The sequence below is a fragment of the Mesoplodon bidens genome, assembly GCF_964165515.1.
Source record: "Mesoplodon bidens genome assembly, chromosome: 9".
Taxonomy (NCBI): domain Eukaryota; kingdom Metazoa; phylum Chordata; class Mammalia; order Artiodactyla; family Ziphiidae; genus Mesoplodon; species Mesoplodon bidens.
Genome location: NC_138166.1, coordinates 45,134,778 through 45,158,174, shown reverse-complemented (window position 1 = coordinate 45,158,174; position 23,397 = coordinate 45,134,778). Strand labels below are relative to the sequence as shown.

At 39.6% G+C, this 23,397-nt stretch overlaps 1 protein-coding gene across 2 annotated transcripts in view; it reads left to right on the top strand.

Annotated features, from left to right (window-relative positions):
- The window catches only part of UMAD1 (UBAP1-MVB12-associated (UMA) domain containing 1), a 241,102-nt gene extending 220,856 nt beyond the window's left edge, over positions 1–20,246 (top strand). For both annotated transcript variants that reach the window (XM_081243394.1, XM_081243393.1), the window contains exon 4: positions 18,370–20,246. In XM_081243394.1, the coding sequence (XP_081099520.1) occupies positions 18,370–18,627 (258 nt within the window). In that variant the 3' untranslated portion in view covers positions 18,628–20,246. The remainder of the gene's footprint in view (positions 1–18,369) is intronic.
- The last annotated feature ends 3,151 nt before the right edge of the window (positions 20,247–23,397 follow it).

Sequence of the window (23,397 nt, the reverse complement as noted above, 5' to 3'; positions counted from 1 at the left end):
GCATCCCAGCATCATTTGTTGAAAAGACTGTTCTTTCCCCATTGAATGATGTTGGCACCGTTGTCAAAAATCAGTTGACCAATGACACATAGGTTTATTTCTGGACTTTTTGTTCTATTCCATTAATATATGTGTGTATCCTTATGCAAGTACCACATTGTCTTGATTACTGTTGCTTTGTAGTGAGTTTTGAGATCAGAAAGTATGGGTCCTCCCATGTTGTTCTTTTTCAAGATTGTTCTGGCAATTCTGGATACCTGGTAATTCCATATGAATTTTAGGATCAGCTTGTCAACTTCAACAGAGAAATCAGTGGGGATTCTAATAGGGATAGCATTGATTCTACAGATGACTACAACTGATTTTTGTATATTCATCTTGCATTTTGCAACCTTGCTGAACTTATTAGTTCTAATAGTATTTCGGCGGGTTTCCTAGAGTTTCTTATAAATAAGGTCATGTTATGTCTGCAGAGAGATAATTTTACTTCTTTTCTAATCTGGATGCTGTCTATCTGTTATTTTTTGTTGTTGTTGTTGTTTATTGATATCCTAACTGCCCTGACTAGAACCTTTAGTAATATTTTGAATAGAAGTGGTAAGAGTGGACATCCTTGTCTTGTTCAAAATCCTAGGGGGAAAGCATCTAGTTTTTCACCATAAAGTATGATATTAGCTTGACTTTTCCGTAAATGTCCTTTATCAGGTTGAGGAAGTTCCCTTCAGTTCCTAATTTGTTGAGTGTTTTTATCATGAAGGGGTATTAGAGTTTTTTCACATTTTTTTCCTGAGCCTATTGAGATGATATTGGTTTTTATTTTTTATTTTATTGATGTGATGTATTATATTAATTGATTTCCCCTAAGCTCATGTAAATCATACTAGGAGACAGTACAAACCTCATGCAACAGAAAGCAGACACTTTATGTACATTGTCAGTCCCGATCTCTTTTCAAAAACAGATTAACTTTTTTGGGTTGTGAAAAAGAAAACTGAAGGAGTAGCATAAATTGGGTAAATTTTGTGCAAGTGAAAATATTCTTTGTTTTCCTCTCAGTGATTAGCTACTCAGTAATTTGAAATTGTTTTTAAAACTTGTGATTTGCTTTACTTTTTCTAGTTGATGATCCAGATCTTTTTTATGTCTTTTCAAGCAATCACCATGAAATTTCTATTTTGAACTACAACACTTTAATCAATTTTTGTTTAGGTTTTAGTTCAAAGCAATTGAATAAATAGGAAGTAAAAATGCACTCGTGAGCCTTTTTAAAATCAACTGTGCACTTTGAGCATGAAAGCACCACTTTTATTTGTGCTACTTTGGGCATAAATAGTGATGATGTACTTCCCTTTTTTTCTGCATTTAAGGGTCCACCCAGAAGTCTGCAACTATATTGAGTCCCGGAAATGTTCTCATTCTCTTCTCTTGCCTGTGATATAATCTCATAACATAGTTGGTTCAAGAATAATGTTAAGTAGACCCAGATCGTGTGTTTGGGCCCGTTAAAGGCAACGTATCTTCTCTGTTTCCTGAGAACAAATTGCAACCCAGGTTCCAGCCACCTGGCACCTTTTTGCCATTGCTCACCAAGAGCCATGAGCTGGGAAATGTGGGCAATTGAATGCAGTCAGCCCCTGTCACTGGAAAATTGACCACAGAGGGTGTGTTTCAGGAAGAGTCATCTTCATTGAACAAAGGACAGTATGTGGTTACTTTAGGTTCTTAAATTTAACTGGAATATATTTGGTTAAGGTAAAAAGGTTATTTTAAAAATATATTACTGAGGCTTCACAACTGTGCTTTTAGGGATTAAAATAGTCTGAACAGTCTATAATTTCAGGGTTTCTAAGATCCACATAGAATTAGCGTATCCAGCTAGATATAAAAATGAGACATAATACAACACCCAATGTTTTTTCCTTTTTTTTTTTTAAATTGGTATCTTAGCATCCCATGTGCTTTTGTTTTTGTTTTGAAAGAAAAAGAAAGTATGATTATTAGAAAAGTATCCTACAACCCTTTCTGAAGAAGATACTTTTTTGGTCTTTAGAAGCAATTACATGACATTTAAAAAGGCACAAAGTGATGTTTCCTTAGACTCTGTTGTACTTGTGAGGCAGAATAGAATAGCAGCTAAAAGTCTAATTCTAAAATTAGACTAAATTCTCTGCATTTCAGTATTTCCCATCTCTTAAACGGAAAAATTAAATGAGATAACACAGGTAAAAAACTTAGAATAGTGACTGGCAAATAAGTGCTCATTAAATGTGAACTATCTGTGGTAGTAGACTTAAGTACACTATTAGAACATTACGACTGAACCAAAATGAAGTTAATATAATTAGCCACTAGTAACTAATATAGTTTACTTATTAGTGTATATCAGAGTTCATAATCTAAACCCTTATTTCCATCCTCATGGGTAGCCATAAATTATCTACTTTCTTCAGAGAATTCCCATCATCAACTCACCTGCAAAAAAGGCCTAGGAGGGGAAAACAGAGCTCTGTTGGATTCTGAGTGTAGAATCTGTACAGTTAAGAACACTTTTGGAAATTACAGGTGTTCATTTTTAAGCCACTTTGGCAGTTGAAGCCATAGCAATTATTTCTAGAAGGCTAAAGGAAAATCTGTACTGTGTTCTGAAAATTGACTACGTAGAAACTTTGGTGAAATACTAGATCTTTGGAAACTAGTGCTCAGATTACCAAGAACCACCATGCAGATAGCTGGGTCCTAGATTTACATGGTGCTACTTCTTCCTCCCACCCTCCAGGCTGCTCCCTGGGTTGGCTATTGTGAAAAGCAAGTTGATCCATGGTAAAGTCTCCTGGTGGCCAAAAAGGAGCTGTGTGATGCTCTTCCTATCACATCCCATCTTCCATTTCTGTCACTTAGCAGATGGACTGTACTCTCACTTTCACTGCTGATAACCAGTCATTCCTACTTCCAATGAATTGCTTTCTTTCATGCACATACATCCTTCTTATACCCCTTCTCTCTATCAGATTTTGCCACTTAACTTCGGGAAAATTCTACCATGTCACCTTACTATTTATGGGAGTAAAACAAAAAAATCTTAATGAACACAGCTCTCCAGATTTCCTAGAGATACTTCTAATTAAGAAACCCCACAACAAACCTAGACCAGCAATCTTTACAGTGCTCTGAAGTACCTTTCAGATTCTCTACCAACATTCAGCTCGTACAACTTAATTTGCCTTTTTTCAAGTACTGACATTCAAGATAATTTTAATATGTTTTATCTTCTTTATTGTTATTCTAATTATAATATGAATACTATAATAATAATTTTCCTACATCTGTTTATTGTAGATATATAGGATTTCATCTCTGTTGTGGACTCATTGGCCTGAGAAAATATAGTCAGAGTTCTTAATAATAGTGAATTATTAAAAGATTAGTACCTGCCTGTATTTTTCATATTTGACTCCTAAATGCTTGTTTCTTATTATCAAGAGCAGAATGAAGTTTCTGTTTGGGATGATAAAAAAGCTCTAGAGGTGGATAATGGTGTTAATTGTGCAACATTGTGAATGTATTTAGTGCCACTGAATTATACACTTAAAAATGGTTAGGATGGGGCTTCCCTGGTGGCGCAGTGGTTGAGAGTCCGCCTGCCGATGCAGGGGACACGGGTTCGTGCCCTGGTCCGGGAGGATCCCACATGCCATGGAGCGGCTGGGCCCGTGAGCCATGGCTGCTGGGCCTGCGTGTCTGGAGCCTGTGCTCCGCAACGGGAGAGGCCACAACAGTGAGAGGCCCGCGTACCGCAAAAAAAAAATGGTTAGGATGATAAATTTTATGTTGTGTATATTTTACCACAATAAAAAATATTATCCTGAGTTAGCCATAAAATGAAATAATAGCATTCTATTTGGGGCTCTGAGTGTGCACCAAGAAGTGACTTAGCTTCCTGCCACTCCTAAGAGCCCCTTCATTCTCACACTGGGGTGGAGAAAACACAGCTGTGTTTACTTTTCCAGCCCCATCTTCTATTTTGAAATATAACCTTTTTGCAAGTGAGAGCCAAAGTCAAGTGACACAGCTTTCTGCTCACCTCTTGTTTTCCCAACACTGTTTTTCTAGTGGAGTTCTAGGTTAGGTACAGCACACCGAGGTAACACTATCACTCAAATGCTCTCTGAGTGGAATTTAATTAGCCTACCTTCATAATTTCTGTACTCAACTTGGTATGATGCATTTCTCTTTCACTTGCATCTGTATGTGAAAACGTACAATTGTGTATTCACCAACCATAGTATTTTCAAGTGTGTGGACCATTCCACACATCAAATTCAATTTACAAAGAAACTAAGGCTTTTCTTAACTAGTATTTTTCTATTTCTTAAAGAATTATTTGTTTCCTGAGATTAGAAAGATGTTTATATGCAGTGTGAGCATGAGATCCTACTGATAATTGTCTTTGAATTCTGGCTATGGGCATGACAATTTGAAGTGCATACTAAAAATTGTGTATTTATGTTTTTACATAATAATGATAAAACAATGACAAAATATAAATTTTGCAGTTAAAAGAACAGCAAAACAGATTAGCTTTCTGGCTTCAAACAACAACCTTAACATGAATTGATTAAAATCTAAATGTTCTTAAAAATGTATATTATACTTAGGTTATGAATTTATTAAATGTTCATTTCATCAAAGCACATGCCAAAAAAGCCAGCATATAGCTATTACTTAATATTTTTAGATTTACTTTCTTTTTGTATTTCCTACTAGTATCCTATGGTATTATTTCCATTCAATCAATATTATATAAGTATAAAACATTTGTTTTTGTTTTTGTTTTTTCTTTTTGCGGTATGCGGGCCTCTCACTGTTGTGGCCTCTCCCGTTGCGGAGCACAGGCTCCGGACGCGCAGGCCCAGAGGCCATGGCTCACGGGCCCAGCCGCTCCGCGGCATATGGGATCCTCCCAGACCGGGGCACGAACCCGTATCCCCTGCATCGGCAGGCGGACTCTCAACCACTGCGCCACCAGGGAGGCCCAAAATATTTGTTTTTATATCTAATTATAAATATCTAATGATATACATTTAAACATCTAGTTATACAAAAACAAATATATAGATTTATATTCTCTTACCAGCTTGAAAAATAGAAAAGTATTCCATTTTCTTTCTGATTATATATGCAGACAGTTGAAGTACTTTATTGTTTTACAAAATGAAAATCATTACAATGAAATTAATATTCAGTGTGCTGAGGAAATGTGCAAGATCATTTTTCATTGTTTCCCTTTGAAATTACCTAGAAAAAATATGATCTTGTTGCATTGCATTTTGAAGAAGTTGAATAGATATTTGAAATAAATAAAACTATGTAAATGGGAGGTTAAGTAGGTTCCAGTGTGACTAATAAGCGGTATCAAATTCTTCAGAACTGTGGTGTACATAACAAGCTTGAAGAATTTGTGCACAAAAGCCTAAGCCATTGTGTAACCTTGGCGGTGATCAGATGCTGCAGTTTTCTAAGCTATTACATTTTTTATCCAGCTTGATAGATTTAACCTAGTAATAAGATGCTTAGCTGAACCGTTACTTTAAACACTGTTTCTAGAGTGGCACAGTCTGTATTTTTGGAACTTCATCCTCTCCTCCAGAAAACACTTGTCCATAGAGAAACTGTTAAATTTAAGTTCTTTAAAAAATAAAACAACCAGACAGGTAAACTTTAAAATTATTTCTCTTGATGATGACCTTTATATTGGAGTGGGAACATCAGATTCTAAGTCAGGAGACCCTGAGTACAAGTCTTTGTCAGTTCGTAGTGGTGTGACCTTAGATAATCACTAAACTCTGAGCCTCGGAAGATGAGAATAGAAATAACAGCTTCCCAATCAGATTTAGTGGGTTGTGAGGCTCAAATGAAATAACGTATGTGAGACAACTTCAAAAACCATGTAAAGCACTAAGCAAATATTAATTGCCATTTTTCTAAGATTCTGATTAGAACTTTTCTGATCTCATAGATTTAACTGAATTATGAAACTGATAAAATCATACAAATAAGTTGTTTCATAGAGCATTTATAGGGCACATAAGTTTTAAAAACCATTATTTTGTTATATTTTAACATCTTTTTTTGTGTGTGTGTGGTACACGGGCCTCTCACTGTTGTGGCCTCTCCTGTTGCGGAGCACAGGCTCCGGACGCACAGGCTCAGCGGCCATGGCTCACGGGCCCAGCCGCACCGCGGCATGTGGGATCTTTCCCGTCTGGGGCACGAACCCACGTCCCCTGCATCGGCAGGCGGACTCCCAACCACTGCGCCACCAGGGAAGCCCTACTTTGTTATATTTTCAATTTCCAGATCATTTCATATCCGCATCACTTTGTTTTTGCTGGTTTGTTTCTATTTTTCGATGTGTTTAAGATGCCTCTCTTTTTTTTACTGTACATGGAGTTGCTTTGGGAAGTAGAAATTGGTGGGGTCCTAACGTCCTAATACAGGGCACTGCTTTTCCTCACCTGCATCCTGAGCCAATGGAGAAATAAGACCAAAGAGCCAGCAAACAGAGAAACAAGATGGTGCTCACCCTTTTGCCTGATAGAGCTTAGGATGGAGGAGGCGGCTTAGTGTAACAGCTAAAATGGACTTCCACAGTCCCAATAACCCATGTCTAGACTGTGAGGAAAGTTTAAGTCAGCACAGCACACACTCTTACCCTGATTACTTGTCTCCCCTAGTCCAAGTAGAGAGAGAAGGAAAAAGAGACTTCCCCCAGGCCTCAGGATCTTGGGTGGTTCAATCTCCCCCATCTAGAAACATGGATCCTTGGCTATCTTCCACCAACCAGGTAGCTCATTCTACCTCCTTGGGGAGGAGTAGGGGGTGGGCAGAAGGCCAGGGTGCTTAAAGAAAAATCCGTCTTTATGGGAACCAAAGAAGAAAGAGGCTTTTCTCTTTAACAGAGGTGAACAGAAACTAAATAAATGGCATTTACCTCCCCATCCCCTCTCCTACCCACCTCTTCAGCTGTCATCTCTCAGGCTTTCCTCCCCTTACACTGCTTACCTAGTCCTGCTGCCCTGTTGCTGGCCCTGTACCCCATACCCCTGCCCCCAAGCACAGGCTACTCTGCAGCTCTGTCAGACTGTACCACATAGTTGTGGAGAAACACTGGCTCCTAAGCAAGGCAGGTTGAAGCTATAGACTGATTGCATCCCCCCAAAATTCTCATGTTGAAACTAATCTCCAGTATGAGAGTATTTGGAGGCTGGGCCTTTGGGAGGTGATTAGGTCATGAGGGTAAAGACCTCATGGATGAGATAAGGGCCGTTATAAAAGAGGCCCCAGGGAGCTCCTTGGACCCTTCTGCCATTGGATGTTACAGCAAAAAGAGGGCAGTCTGTGAGCCAGAAAGCAGGCCTTACCACACACTGAATCTGCCAGCACCTTGATCTTGGACTTCTCAGCCTCCAGACCATGAGAAATAAACTTCTGTTGTTTATAAGCTACCTAGTCTAAGCAGCCTGAACAGACTAAGACAGTTGATTAAGGGGAATTTGGAGTAGCTAAGGTTAGCTTCTGTCCTTCTCTCAGTGAAAGAAAGGTAGGTTTCTGGTAAAAATATTTCCCAAACAGTTTCATCTCTATTGTGGCAGGACCACATTGAGCTTCCTTTGGAAGACATATTTGTGAAATGGTTCATTTGGCAAGTCAAGAACAACCTGTCTCTCTCTTCAAGAAATAGATGTAGCTGGGGTCTCAAACTAGTTTTAAGTTCTGTCTGACATGTATCACATGTCAGTGATATTGTGGAAAAGAGGTGGTAAAGTCTTACTAGGAACAAACACACAAATGCAGAAATCCAGGATTAACATAATATGAAGAAATTTAAATTATTTAGCCATTCACTAAACATGTATTGATCACCTATCATGAGCCAGGCATTGCTCTGATTGCTAGGGAAATGGAGAGGAAATCTATTGTCCCTGGCTTTGAGCTGCCCATAGTTTTATGATGGTGACAGAATTCGATTCCACCATGATATATACTGTGAGAGAGGTATGCACAGACTGTTAAGGGAACACACGGACAGGGACATGGCCCAGGTTTGAGGAGTTAGTTGGGGAAATCTTTCTAAAAGAGTCCTGAAGTGCATCCTATAGGCAAGATGAAGGGAGTAGTAAAAGAGAGAAAGATGTCCTAATTTAGGCAAAAGTGATTGAAAATAAGACAAGGCTCACAGCTAAAAAGAGAGCCTGGCGTGTTTGGCTAACAGCAATCATTTAAATGGAGTAAAGAGTTTAGAGAACGGTAATAAAAGAAACTGGAGGGATGAGCAAGGCCAGATCATACCTTACGTGCTATGATAAGAAGGAGTTTGTGCTTTTCTCCAAAGGCACTGAGGAGTTTTAAGCAAGGAAGAGCATGGGTTTTAGACATCACCAGGGATAGGGAGAATGTAGTATAGAGGGCAGCTCTGGTAACATTCATGGCAGGAGGCCCTGGTGGCCTGCACTAAGACAGTGACAGTGGACCTAAAGAGAAATGGATGGACTTGGGGAGACTTTAAAAACATCAGAGTCAATAGGACTCTGTCATTTACTGGATAGAGGAAGTGAGAGGGAAAGAGAAGTCGAAGATAATTTAGGTTTCTGTGTTGGGCAACTGTGTTAGTACCCTTCACCAATAGAGAAAATATTTATTAGGAGAGCATTAGGTTTGGGGTAGACTTAGGGGAAAGATGAGAGCAAGGTTTAGAACACACAGTTAAGATCCCTATTGAATATGCAAAAGAAAATGTATAATAGGGTTTGAACACATGGGTTAGGAGCTCTAGACAGAAAGCTGGGTTCGAGATGGGGGGGTGTACACACGCATTTATCAACATACTTATGTACTTTGGGTGGAGGAGAAGGGCAGTAGGCACCTTGGATATGGATAAGCTCATCCAGGGAAGTGTGTTGAGACTAAGAATAAAGGAACAGAAATGAGGCCCTGGAAAATACCATTTCAGAAATAGGCAAAAAAAAAAACAGAAGGAAAAACTAACAAGTGTTACAGAAACCAAGAAATAAAAACTCAAAGAGTCACCTGTTTTAAGTGCAACGAAGAGGTCCTGTAAGTTTAGCACTTCACGTCATCTTCTGAGTTTAGCAAAAGAGTGATTATGAGTAACCTTGGAGAAATCAGTGGCAGGGGAGGGGCAGAGATAGAGAGGCAGATGGTAGTGGGTGAGGAATGAAGCAGATAGCCAGTGTCAGCAATGGTCTCAGCCGGGCTGAGAAACAAAGTAGAAAGATAGTGTGGGAGGGGAGTTCAGTGGGTGAGATGTCAATGGGCCATATAGACTTGAGGAGAATTTTCTGTAAATGGTGAACTGATTATATGAAAGATGAGCAATTAGAGGACACCTTCTGACTGATGAAGCCATGTCCTTGAAGAGTGGGGACAAGATGAATGTGGAGCACCGGGGAAGGGTTTGCTTTGGGTAGGAGGAGGGCAACTTGCCCTCTGTGGCAGGAGGGAAGCACAGATGGGTTCAAATGTAGATAAGTCTTTTGGATACAGCAGGTAGAGGAGATCCTCAGCTGATGGTTCCTATTTTCTCTATTAAGTAGGAGGCTAACCACCTGCTGACAGCAAGGAGGAAGGTGATGATGTCGGGCGAGAGAAGAGAAGGGGTGAAATCCATGTTGTAAAGAATGAATGGGGGAGGCTTACTGGGAAAATAGGAGATGTCTGGACAGCTTAAGGTTAAAGATCACGAATTTTTATAAACTTTTTAAATGTTTTTTTAAAAAAATCACTGCCACAGCCCTTTGTATTTTCAAAACCAGTATGAAACAGGATCCCACACTGAACACAACTGTTCTTCCAGGTTCATTTCCTAAAATGCTCTTCTTTCCTCTTCCCACTGCTCCCCCACTCCAGTTGGCTAGTACAGAAGATTTTCTGGCTTTAGTGAAGCCACTTTTCCAAGAATACATGGAACAGATTACAGAAGCAAGTGACAGCCGGCTTGCTTCTCCTTCTTCACTTACAGTCAGCTGGAGTTCTGAAAAGAGGAAGTCAGGAGAACTTTTTTCTCTTTTTTAAAGAAAGATGGGAGAATCAGGAAGCTTGAGCAGGTGGAAACACTGAGGAAAAAAGAAAGAAGAGAAAAGGGGAGCAAATAATGAAACAAAAGAAATGAACCAAAATGTAAACTGAAATGATGTCATAAATCAGAAAGAAAAGGGAGCAAAGAAAATACCTGCTTTCTAACCTAGCCTCTTAGTTTGCTACCAAAATATGTAGTATCCTTGAACTAGGAGCCCAAGTCACATGGAACACAGAAGTTTTGAGTGATTTCAGCTCTCCTCTGCCTAATTTATCTGCATCAGTGGTAAAGTATACTGGGCTTTTGTTTGTTTCTTTGGACCAACCCCTTAATTTAAAAATCAAGTCTAGGGCTTCCCTGGTGGTGCAGTGGTTGAGAGTCTGCCTGCCGATGCAGGGGACACGGGTTCGTGCCCCGGTCCAGGAAGATCCCACATGCCACGGAGCGGCTGGGCCCGTGAACCATGGCCGCTGGGCCTGCGCGTCTGGAGCCTGTGCTCCGCAACGGGAGAGGCCACAACAGTGAGAGGCCCGCGTACCGCAAAAAAAAAAAAAAAAAAAAAAAGTCTAGGGTATCTGAGGAACAAGGGGACCAGATTCAGTGCCATTCAAAATATTTAATGGGTGCTTGTCATGTGCAGGTATGACTGTTCTGGGTAGTGGGGATTTGCAGAAAACAGAAAATAGTCTCTACCTCTGCAATATAATTTCTCCCAATTGAAAGGAGACTATTGCTTAGGACTTATGTAGGTGGAAGAGCCCAATCCTCTGGCTTTTATCAGCTAGCCGGACATCTATTGGCAAGTAACTTCTTAGAAGAAATAAGAAGCTTGAGTACTGCCTTAACTGTGCCATTACTTGTATCACCTTTTCCTAACCTCTTGTCCCCTGATGCTTCTGACTCAGATTTGCCCCCTACCCCAGCCCCATCAAGACGCTGATGTAAAGCAAGCAGATAGCAGCTGAAGCCAAAATAGAATGGATAGTTATCTGAGGAGATAAAGTGACGGTGTTCCCTGTTCGCGCTGTTGTTCAAGGGAACATGTCTTTTATTTATAGACGTAGAATTTAAAGGCATAGACAGCCAGAGCTGGATATTACCTCTTCTTACTATAACTCGTTTCCTAGAAGAATGCTTGATATAGCTACCTTCTTTGCATGTAAATTGAATGTGATAGATGGGTGTTTTGTATTTGGTTTCATGTTCTTTTAATACGTTCTGTTACTGTTGGGGTTAAGGCTGGTTTCTAAATTTTAATGCTTCAGTATTTTGCTTTTATAGGACACTATTTTATCTCTACTTCTCTGAGACACGGGTTGCAGAAAAAGGCAGGAGGTTTTAAAAGATGCCACATATAGGTGATGTTCATATTAATAAACTATTCATACTTTAGCCTGGTGTGGCTAAGTAGATGAAGTCTCCAAATTGTTAGCAGGTTTGCAGAGTTGGCTCCCCTTAATAGATTTCATGGCGGTTAGTGGAGCCTTTGTGCCAGGAAAAATGTAGTAGTCTGTTCTTAAACCTCCATTTCCTTGCTTCCAAACACCCAAGAGTGAGGCTCACAAGGATGCCACGAACCTTCTGTTGCTCTGGGAAAGTGACTTCATCTTTCTAAGACTTTACTAAAAAGTGTGATGTGCCTTGTACTCTTGGAGTGTGTTTTTTCCTAAGCTCTAAGAAGATTTTACAGATTGAACCTCATGAATTTTTACAGCCCTTCTGCAAGAAAGGGAAGAATAGTGCCTATAAACCACTTTGAATTATTCGAAGCAAAGATAATAGAATGTAAGGAACCCAAGATAAACCTGGCCAGCCCTTTTTTAACAGGTTAACTGATGAACAAGAAATAATCTTTTTTTTTTTTGCGGTATGTGGGCCTCTCACTGTTGTGGCCTCTCCCGTTGCGGAGCACAGGCTCCGGACGCGCAGGCTCAGCGGCCATGGCTCACGGGCCTAGCCGCTCTGCGGCATGTGGGATCTTCCCGGACGGGGGCAGGAACCTGTGTCCCCTGCATCGGCAGGCGGACTCTCAACCACTGCGCCACCAGGGAAGCCCAAGAAATAATTTTTATACAAACATGAAAACAGCTGATTAATTGTAAACTTTGTTTGTTGTCACGATACAGATAAGGAAATTTATTTTCTCCCTGAGATGAACAAAGATTCTGACATGGTATACTCATGTTCACCCGTGTAAGGGCAAACGTTAATTTGAAAAAGAAGTAATAAAGCTAGATTATATGAAGGGACTTACATTCAAGAATATTATCATAGCAGCATTTCTGTGACCAGGATTAATCACAAAAGTAACAAATATGCTTTATGAACACAATATTTGAAGTATTTTTTTTAATTTGGCTATTAACCATAAGGTTAATTGATTCTTTTCTTCCTGCTCAATTGTGGTTAACGTACTTATTCTTCCCTTTAAACACCCATTGTATTATGCAAATGAAAAAAATTGAAAGACTTTGTGTCTAAGAGAGAAGGCTGCTTTTTGCAGGGGGACTCATGCACCTGTCTCAGCCTTCAGCCCCCCACCTCTGCTGCCATTGGCTGCCAAGCTAGGGACTCAGTGATCAGGGTTAGTGGGTGTAGGGTCCTTGAATTTTGACTCCCATTTTCTTTGTGACTTACTCTTATTTTGTCTTATAATTTCTCCCCTTCCAACTCTCAGCATGCCAACAGCAGCTGCATCATGGCACTCACCCTTGCTGCCAAGAGGGCAGGCAGCCTCCTTGGAGACTGGAACGTGGCACTCTAGCCAACGGTTAAGAAATAGATACTGGAGTAAGACATATAGCACCGCTGATACTCAGAGCCTTCTAGGAGGCATTTAGTGGAACACTGTGTCCACAGTGTTTTTTAACTTAATTTAAATTTTGGAAACTTTTTATTTTGGAAAGTCTTCAAACATATACAAAGGTAGAAAGAATACTGTAGTACTTGCCCACGTACCTTCCTATCTCTCCCTTTCACCCATGATCAACTCATAGACAATCTTGTTTCACTGTCCATGGTGTTTTCCCCATGGTTTATCCAGGCTACTGGTAGATTCATTTCCAGGGATAAATATCTCTTAAGTTATAGTTCCTTTTCCATCCTTCCTCAGTCTAATATCTGTCACCTTAATGATTTTCTCAATCCTTTCTTCCTAAAGGTAAAAGCTAGTAGAGTCATTTTTTCCTTCTAAATTAAGCCAAGATGCTATGTTAGTAACTGTCATATTTTCCAGTACTGTCCCCTAAATTTTTGAGGCTTTGTTCATCCAGTCAGCCAGTCTACCCAAAGCATGGCTGAAAGGTACAAGATCCTAGAATACAGAACTTTCAAGATCACTGAGTTTGATTCTCAGTTTTACCACAGACTACCTAGCTGTGTAACCTGAGACAACTTCCTTAACCTTTCTGTGCCTCGGTGTCCTCTTGTTTTTAACATGAGACTAGTAATAGGACACGCCCTACAGTGCTGTTGCAAGACTTAAATGAGTTCATATACTTAGACCGCTTAGATGGAGCCTGGCACAAAGTGTTCAATGTACGCTAGTTGCTGTCACCATCACCACCATCATCATTATGTTTTTGCCCCTCACCACTCATTTTACAGAATAGAGAACTGAGGCCCAGGTGGATGAAGCAGCCCCCTTCTGCTTATGGCATATGGCAGTTTTATCAGGAGACCTTGAACAAGAAACCACATGGCTCAATGCCTTTATTATACTAGATATAGTCTTGTCCTCAAGGAATTATGCTCTGACAGACAAGAATGATTTGTAAAGGAAAGGGAAGAGCATTAATAAAAGCATGAACAAAGGAATAACCATTGCTGCCAGAGAGGTAAACCTTAGAAGTTGTACGTTTAGAAAGCAGAGTGCTCCGGGTTAACATACCTCCTTTTTAGTGGAGAAGGTGAGATTTTAAGAATGCTTTTGTTTAAGAAAGGAGATGATTTGGCTAATGAAACTGGAGAACCTTCTGTACTCAAGGGAGAAAGAGAAGAAAGTTCAGGTATGGAATGCGATCAACAGATCTAGGGAATATTTGCCCATGAGATTAAGAGAGAAGGCAAGATATAAGAGGAGAGGGGAAGGTAAGATTGAACCATATGTGAATGTCAAAAAAAAATACAAAAGAAATGGATGGATCCTAGACTTTAGCTAAAGCCAAGAGAGGTCTGACATTCCTAAAGTTTTTATTTATCACTGACTTTTAACATGTGCTAAGCATTATTCTACTTACTCATAAATTACTTACTACTTATAGTACTTCATATAATTCTCATAACAATTCTATGAAATAGGTACTACTATTGATTTCCTAATACAGCTAAGGAAACAGATGCAGAGAAGTTGAATAACTTGTCCAAGGCCATTTGCTTATTAATAGGCAGGATGTGTACCCAAGTAGTCTAGCTCTGTGCTCTGTGTTTTTAAACACCCTGCCATGCTGGCCCATGGTAACCAAAGCCCTGGTGCATCTGTAATCTTGAGGAAACCAGTGTATAGTGATGCCCTTTAAAGAAGCTGGAATTGTGGCATCATTACTCACTGATACCTGTGCTCTTGGCTGACCCAGGGACACTTACTATTTAAATCCCAGTCAGGTTTCAGGAAGCAGTTTCTATCCATTCATTGCATACATGGACCTTTCTAAAAAGCTTTGTCATCACTGGGTGAGGTTACATTTGTTCTAGTTGCCATCCTAAGAAAGTATTCTGGTATTTTATTTTCACATGAAGCTGTAAAACAACTCTTGATAGGGATGTGTTTGGTAACTTCATTCATCCAGAGTCATTTTACTACACAGGTATTTCTTGAGAGCCTCTGTTCTAGGTGTTGGGGGATGCCTGTGAAAAGAGCAGTTCCTTCTCTACAGAATCTCCCTGGAGTTTTCCTTTCTTAGGAGCTCCTTCTCTTTAGCATATAAACAGACATTGTTTCTCCCAACTTAAAAAAGAAAAAGAGGGCTTCCCTGGTGGCGCACTGGTTGAGAGTCCGCCTGCCGATGCAGGGGACGCCGGTTCGTGCCCCGGTCCGGGAGGGTCCCACATGCCGCGGAGTGGCTGGGCCCGTGAGCCATGGCCGCTGAGCCTGCGTGTCCGGAGCCTGTGCTCCGCAACGGGAGAGGCCACAACAGTGAGAGGCCCGCGTACAGCAAAAAAAAAAAAAAAAAGAAAAAGAAAAATCAAGAGACAGTTCTCGTGACCCCACTTCCCTTTCCAGCTACTGGCCATATCTCTTTTCCCGTTTACAGCATAATGTCTGGAAAACAGTCTGTTCTCATATTTGTCTTCACTTTCTCTCCTCCCATCCTCTTTTAAACACACACCAAGCCGACTTTCTCCACCAGATTGCACTAGCCCCAGACTTGAATTACATCCCTCTGCCTACTAACAGCTCCACGTAGATGTCTGCTAGGCACAGGGGACATCCAAAACTGAACTCTTGATCTTCCCGTCCAAGCCCCATCCCTGTGAATGGAGAACCCATCCTTATTGCTCAGGCCAAAACCTTGGGCCTCATTCTTGACTCCACTCTTGTTCTCACACCCCACCATCTGTTCCATCAGCACATCCTATTGACTTTAACCTTTAAGTCTATCCCAAACCCAACCGCTTTCTCTCACCTTTGCTATCACATCCCTAATCCACATCACCATCATCTGTCTTTCCCAGCTGGTCTTCCTACTTCCTTCCCTGGCCCTGTACCCCTCACTGCCTGCTATCAACATGGCAGCCAAACAATTCTTTTAAGCCATCAGTCAGAATGTATCTCCTCTGCAAAAATATGTTCTTCAAAAATGTTTAATCCCACATGCAACAACATGGATGAATCTCATACATAGAATGTTGAGCGAAAAAAGCTGCAAACAAAAATGTATGATTACCTTCATTTAAAATATAAAAATAGGTGAATCAATTTATGTTGTTAGAAGACAGAATGGTGATCTAGGGGTCAGGGAGTTGACTGTGACTGAAAGAGAGCACACTCTCTTTCTATGACCCTATAGAAATAGGGTCATTTCTATTTCCTGATCTGGGTAGCGGTTGCTCATAGGTGTTTCACTGGTTAAAACTCAGCCAGCTAGGGCTTCCCTGGTGGCGCAGTGGTTGAATGTCCGCCTGCCGATGCCAATGCAGGGGACGTGGGTTCGTGCCCCGGTCCGGAAAGATCCCACATGCTGCGGAGCGGCTGGGCCCGTGAGCCATGGCCGCTGAGCCTGTGCGTCTGGAGCCTGTGCTCCGCAACCAGAGAGGCCACAGCAGTGAGAGGCCCGCGTACCGCAAAAAAAAAAAAAAAAAAAAAAAACTTAGCCAGCTATACACTTATGATGTACCCCATTTCTGTTTGTATTTTGCACTTCCATAAAAAGTTTTACAAAATTGTTATTTCTTACACAGACAATCATTCTCCTCTAGACTTAGAGATAGGAATTTATCAGCATTTATAGCCATTATAATATAAGCCCTATTCAGGCAAAAGTCTTGTCTGCTTTCATTTATTCAACAAATATTTACTGAACGCTAGACACTCATCCTGGCATTTGGGATGCAGCAGTGAACATGAGAGACAAAAACTCCTTAAGCTTCTGAGGGATGATAATCAGAATAAATTATATACCATTATAACCAGGTGCCAAGGACTATAGAGAGGACAGAAGCAGGAGAGGCAGGCAGGGAATGCTGGAGTGGACGAGGTGAGGCGACAGGAAACAGTCTAATGAAACAGTCAGGAACGGCCTCACTGAGAAGGTGACATTTGGGCCACCACTGGAAAGGAGGGGAGGGAAAGAGCCCTGTGTTTATGTGGGAGAAGAACCTCTTGGGCGGAGGATCTGGAAAACAAAGGCCTGAGGCAGAAGCAGGCAGACTGTGCCCGAGCCACAGCAAGGAGACAGTGGAACTAGAGGGGCCTGAGCAAGGACAGACCAGACGGGCTAAGGTCCGAGAAGTACCCGAGGCCAGATCACAATGGGCCTTGTAAAGACTCGGGAGTTTGATTCTGCATGAGACTGGGGGCGGCGGGGGGGAATAAATTTTTGCCTGACCTGGTTTGAGTTAGGTTTCAGCTGCTTGTAGTGGCAGGTTGTTCGTTCTCATTGCTGTAAATATACTTCTGTTTATTATCCATTCTACTATTGATGAATGGATACCAGCTCAGGGCTTGCATTGAGTGCTACTATGAACACCCTAGTGCTGCATGTCTTTTGGTAAACTCCTGTATGCAAGACGTACCAACTTTAAAGAAAATGAACAAAATGTATCAATTCTTCTTATTTTAATAACTTACATAACACATAGGATTTTACTTCCAGCGAAAGGCAGGTTATTGACCACTATGTATGGTACACATTAGAGGTAAATTCCCAAGTATGTATTAGGGTAAAGCAGTAACGTATGCAAGACAGAGAATACAAAGATAGGTAAATAGATTATTTGCCCTCAAGGACCCAAGATTCTAGTTGGGGATAAGACATAAGCACGTGAAACAGCAACTAGCAAGGACATGTAAAGGAAATAAATGCCAAATAATATCCTGGGCAATTTGCCCCATAGTCATTCTCAAGTGAACAAGGTCACTTTGAACTATGTTGATATAAGATTTCAGAGGAAAGCTGGGAATTCTGTGGAGCCTGAAAGCTGACATCAGATTTGGAAAAGCAGAGAAAGACTTTGTGGACATTATCTGGGCTAGTGAAACAGCAAGAGGGCCCATTTGTATTGGAGGGGCCTGTAGGTGGTCCATCTGAATAAGAGTAGGGCTTAGGATTCATTTTAAAACCTAGTAGAGGACTTCCCTGGTGGCGCAGTGGTTAAGAATCCACCTGCCCATGCAGGGGGCACAGGTTCAAGCCCTGGTCCAGGAAGATCCCACATGCCGCGGAGCAACTAAGCCTGTGCGCCACAACTACTGAAGCCTGTGCACCTACAGCCCATGCTCCACAACAAGAGAAGCCACTGCAATAAGCCCATGCACCCCAAAGAAGAGTAGCCCCCACTCGCCGCAACTAGAGAAAGCCCACTCACAGCAACAAAGACCCAACGCAGCCAAAAATAAATAAATTAATTAAAAATAATAATAAATAAAACCTAGTAGAGATATAGATGGATTTATTTCTCAAGTAAGTAAATAGCTGCGTTCTAATCTGGGAATGTTTATATATTCCACATTTCTCAATCACTTTGATATATTAATGCCACATTTTGATATATTAATGCCATATAACCTCAAAGTCCATAAGGTCTAAATGACTTAAATATATATGTATTTTTAGATTGGCAAAGAAAACTCATCCAGTGTGACTGTAGCAGGCCCCGAGATGGAAAATAAGGCAGGCCAGACTCTGGAAAACAGCTCATTAATGGCCGAGCTTCTGAGCGACGTACCCTTCACCTTGGCCCCGCATGTGCTGGCCGTGCAGGGCACCATCAGTGACCTTCCCGACCACTTACTCTCCTATGATGTCAGCGAAAACTTATCAAGGTTTTGGTATGATTTCACTCTTGAAAACTCAGTGCTCTATGGTTCGTAATCTTTATGTCTATTTGCACCTTAACAGCTTTAAGACAAAAGTTTGCCTGTTTTATTTAACCTGTGTGATGTTTTTTGACATCTCCCTGTTTAAAGGCCCTTAAAGGCCCTCAGAAAAGCAAGGATCATAAAGCAAATAATATTACATTCATTGCTCTATTTTTTTTTAGAATAAAGCATATTTGTATAAAAAGTAAACTTAAGATCTACTACTTCCTTTTCCCCCTAATAATAAATACAAATATTAATTTATCAAGGTTTTATGAAAGGAGTAGATTCCGTCAACCGGTCTCTCAAAATACAAAACCTCACATTTATCTTAGAAAAACTGTGAAAAAGAACTGAGGGATTTTTCTTAGTTACCACAAGAAACTGAAGTCTCCACTTAGAGGGAGTGTGATTTCTCTTCTCTGGTTTGGAAGAAGCTTACTTAATGTTATCCCCTTTCTCCTTCCACTGTGTTTATTAATGAATTCAGAAAAAAGAAAAAAAAAGTTGGCAGTTAGCTTAATTTCTTCAGTCTTGATTTAGACATTGATGTGGAAATTTACAACTTTTCCTAGAAAGCAATGGTAGTTTGCTGATATAAGAATGCTATAAGAAGAATGCTCTGGATACTGTTTCTTCTGAGTGACAGATTTTAGTTTCCTTAATCCCGTGGCAGTCTGTTCTACCTTGGTGGAGTCCTGAGTTCCTGCCTTTGTTTTTTGCTACTTCACGGTTTGCTCTCTCACCAGCTTTCCAAAGAACGTTCCCTGCTTCTGCCTCAGTTGGCATTTGTTCTCCTTCCCACCTATGTTCCCGGTTTATGAAGAGATTCATATTTCCTTTCAACCTCTCTGCCTCCCAAAGAAAAGCATCTCATAATGATATGTATTATTGCTGGTAAAGCCCTTATTTAGAAATTCGTTGGGCACAATACAGATGGAAATGTTTTACTGCTACAAAAACTGCAACTGACTCATTTCCAGTTAGAGTGTAGGCAAAACACCTAAACAGGACTTTTAGTTCGTGAATATCTGTTATTTATTCCAACTAAAATAGAAAACTGCCATTGGTCCATAAACTGTAAAGGGAAGAGGTAAATTGTGATAGAGCATTTTCTATGCCATGGAAAATTTAAATCACATTTGTTCTGATTAGTGGCAATACAGTTTATTGATTCTGTGCCAAATCTTAAATATATTTTTCACAAAGGTAGAGTGCCATAGCAAAACTAAATACTGTGCATAAAGGTACATGAATTATTCAAGTTTTAATGTGTCATGCATGTTTGTTTAATATATGTATCATGGTCTTGATAAAATGTTAAATTATTTAAAAGTTAAATGTACATTTCTATTGACAGAAATATGTTTCACTTACAAATAATGCTACCATATGAGGTGAATGATTGATTAAATTAGAGCTTCACATAGTTTTCATAAAACATCAAAGAAATCTAACTTATTACTAAGACAAATGTGACCATTTTATAGCAGTTTTTGTGAAAACATATCTTTTTTTCAATATCTGTGTTAATGTATAGCCAATGTTAAAGCCAAATGTAAGCATGTTATCAATTTGTCTGTGTGTTAAATTTTGTCTAAAGTACTTATACATTTCATTTATATGTATGTCTACCATGTTATAAATATGCTTATAAGTATTTTCATTTGTCTATAAAATATATTTAAATAAACATTAATTTTTTAAAAACTGGTATTTTAATTATTTTCAGATCAGAAAAATGGTTTTCTTTGCATTATTCATATCTGAGTACAAGTTATTGATTCTTTGAAAGGCCAAGATTTAAGTACATAGTTTTTGTAGTCCAGAGAAAATTATGAAATTTCCTCTTATATGTAAGTTTTAAGGAATAACATTGAAAATGGTAAGATCACTAGTCCTGGCTTTAATAAGACTAGAGATTTGGGAGAAATCACATGAACATCTTAAGGTAGATCCCCATCATCACAAGATTTAGTAAAGGCCAGTGTTAATGACCTATTTTTAACAAAAAACATTGTAAAAATGTCCATTTTAATTTTCTTACTCTATATAAATCAATGTTACTTTTTGAAAACTGGAAAAACATTACAAATCAACTAGCCAACTCCATTTTACCAAAGAGAAACCTGGAGCCTAGAAAGGTTAAATGATTTAAGTCACCTAGTTAGTGATAAAGATTTCCTTTAATAGTGTGAATAATTATAATATGAATAATAACAAAGCTTGTATGCTCTGGGGCATTTGAGGCAGCCAGAGTTTGTAATGGCTCCCTCACTTAGAAGCTGTGGGATTTGGAGTTAGTCCCTTGATTTCTTGTGTCCTTAGTTCCTTCTCCAGTTAAATAGTAATTGTATGCATCTTGCAGGGTTGTGTTAGGTTTTAGATGGTGTATGTCAAATGCCTGGCAGCATAAAGCTTGAACACACCATAGGTGTTCTGGGAAAGGGAGCTCTTATAATTCTCATTACTAATGACACATACAACAGTCTTAACGAAATGCAAAATACATACTAACTGAACTGCTTAACGAGTAATATAAAAATATATAGCTACCTATATTTATATTGTAGATCCCTTCTGCCCCATTATTTTTTTCTATACTAAATACCTCACTAAGAAAAATATTGCTAAAATATGTTGGTTGACTCTTCTGCAATTCCTTAGTTAAGAATTCCATAGGGAACACTTTTTTCCCCTCTTCTTATCAAGCATCATGTTCCTTTTCCTCAATACAAGTTATCATTGTAAAGTACTATAGGCATAGAATGTACAAGCAATTTTACTGAATCTTATTTTTAACCCTAAAACACATTCAAGAAGTTTCATCTTTTTTTTCTTTTTTTTTCCAGCTTTATGTAACAACATTTGCATTCTTTCCTAAAAACAGAATTAGAGAGGAGATTCTGACCAATCTATTAATCTGTTTAATTAAACCTTGATTAACTGAAGTTTTAAAATTGTACCATTAAATATTAACAAGAGCATATTTCTTGTTAACAATTCTGGAAACCCAAATAGTTTTTTTAAGTAAACATTCATTGACACCAACACTTTTTTTCTGTTTCTCAAAGTAAAATGATAAATTGAAAACAGTATAAATTGAAAACTCTAATTCAAAAAGATACCTGTACCCCAATGTTCGTAGCAGCACTATTTACAACAGCCAATACATGGGAGCAACCTAAATGTCTATCAACAGATGAATGGTAAGGAAGTTGTGGCATATATGCGCGCGCACACACACACACACACACACACACACTAGAATATTACTCAGCCATAAAGATGAAATAATGCCAGTTGCAGCAATATGGATGGACCTAGAGATTATCTTACTTTACTTAGTATGATAAAGCCAATATCATATGATATCACTTATATGTGGAATCTAAAAAAATGATACAAATGAACTGACTTACAAAACAGAAATAGATTCACAGACATAGAAAACAAACTTATGGTTTACCAAAGGGGATAGCAGGGGTGGGGGGAGATAAATTAGGATTTGGGAATTAACAAATACATACTATATATAAAATAGGTAAACAACAAGGACCTATTGTATAGCACAGGGAACTATACTCAATATCTGGTAATAACCTGTAATGGAAAAGAATCTGAAAAAAATTTTATGTATATGTATAATGGAATCACTGCTATATACCTGAAATTAACAAAACATTGTAAATTACTTCTATTAAAATATACTTTATTGGCGTGAGCCCTCCTGGAGACCACCATTTTCTTACAAAGATGTGGCCCCACCCCACAGCCTGTAGGCTCCAGTGCTGGGACACCTCAAGCCAAACCAACAGGGCAAGAACACTGTCCCACCCATCTGCAGACAGGCTGCTTAACGTCTTCCTGAGCCCACAGCCCTCTAAACACACCCCTTAGCTTGGCCCTGCCCACCAGAGGGAAAAGACCCAGCTCCACCCACCATGGGCAGGAACCAGTCCCTCTCACCAGGAAGCCTGCACAAGCCTCTTAGACATCCAGGGCGCAGAGAGGAGAAGCAAGAAGAACTACAACTCTGCAGCCTGTGGAATGGAAACCACAGTCACAGAAAGTTAGACAAAATGACATGGCAGAGGATTATGTCCCAGATGAAGGAACAAGATAAAACCCCAGAAGAACAACTAAGTGAAGTGGAGATAGGCAATCTACCTGAAAAAGAATTCAGAGTAATGATAATAATAATGATCTAAGATCTTGGGGGAAAAATGGAGGCACGGATCAAGAAGATTAAAGAAATGTTTAACAAAGACCTAGAAGAATTAAAGAACAAACAACCAGAGGTGAACAATACAATAACTGAAATGAAAAATACACTAGAAGGAATCAATAGCAGAATAACTGAGGCAGAAGAATGGATAAGTGAGCTGGAAGACAGAATGGTGGAAATCACTGCTGCGGAACAAAATAAAGAAAAAAGAATGAAAAATGAGGACAGTCTAAGACACCTCTGGGACAACATTAAATGCACCAACATTGGCATTATAGCAGTCCCAGAAGGAGAAGAGAGAGAGAAGGGACCTGAGAAAATATTTGAAGAGATAATAGCTGAAAAATTTCCTAACATGGGAAAGGAAACAGTCACCCAAGTCCAGAAGCACAGAGAGTCCCAGGCAGGATAAATCCAAGAAGGAAAATGCCAAGACACATAGTAATCAAATTGACAAAAATTAAAGACAAAGAGAAAATCTTAAAAGCAGCAAGGAAAAAGCAACAAATAACATACAAGAGAATCCCCATAAGGTTATCAGCTGATTTCTCAGCA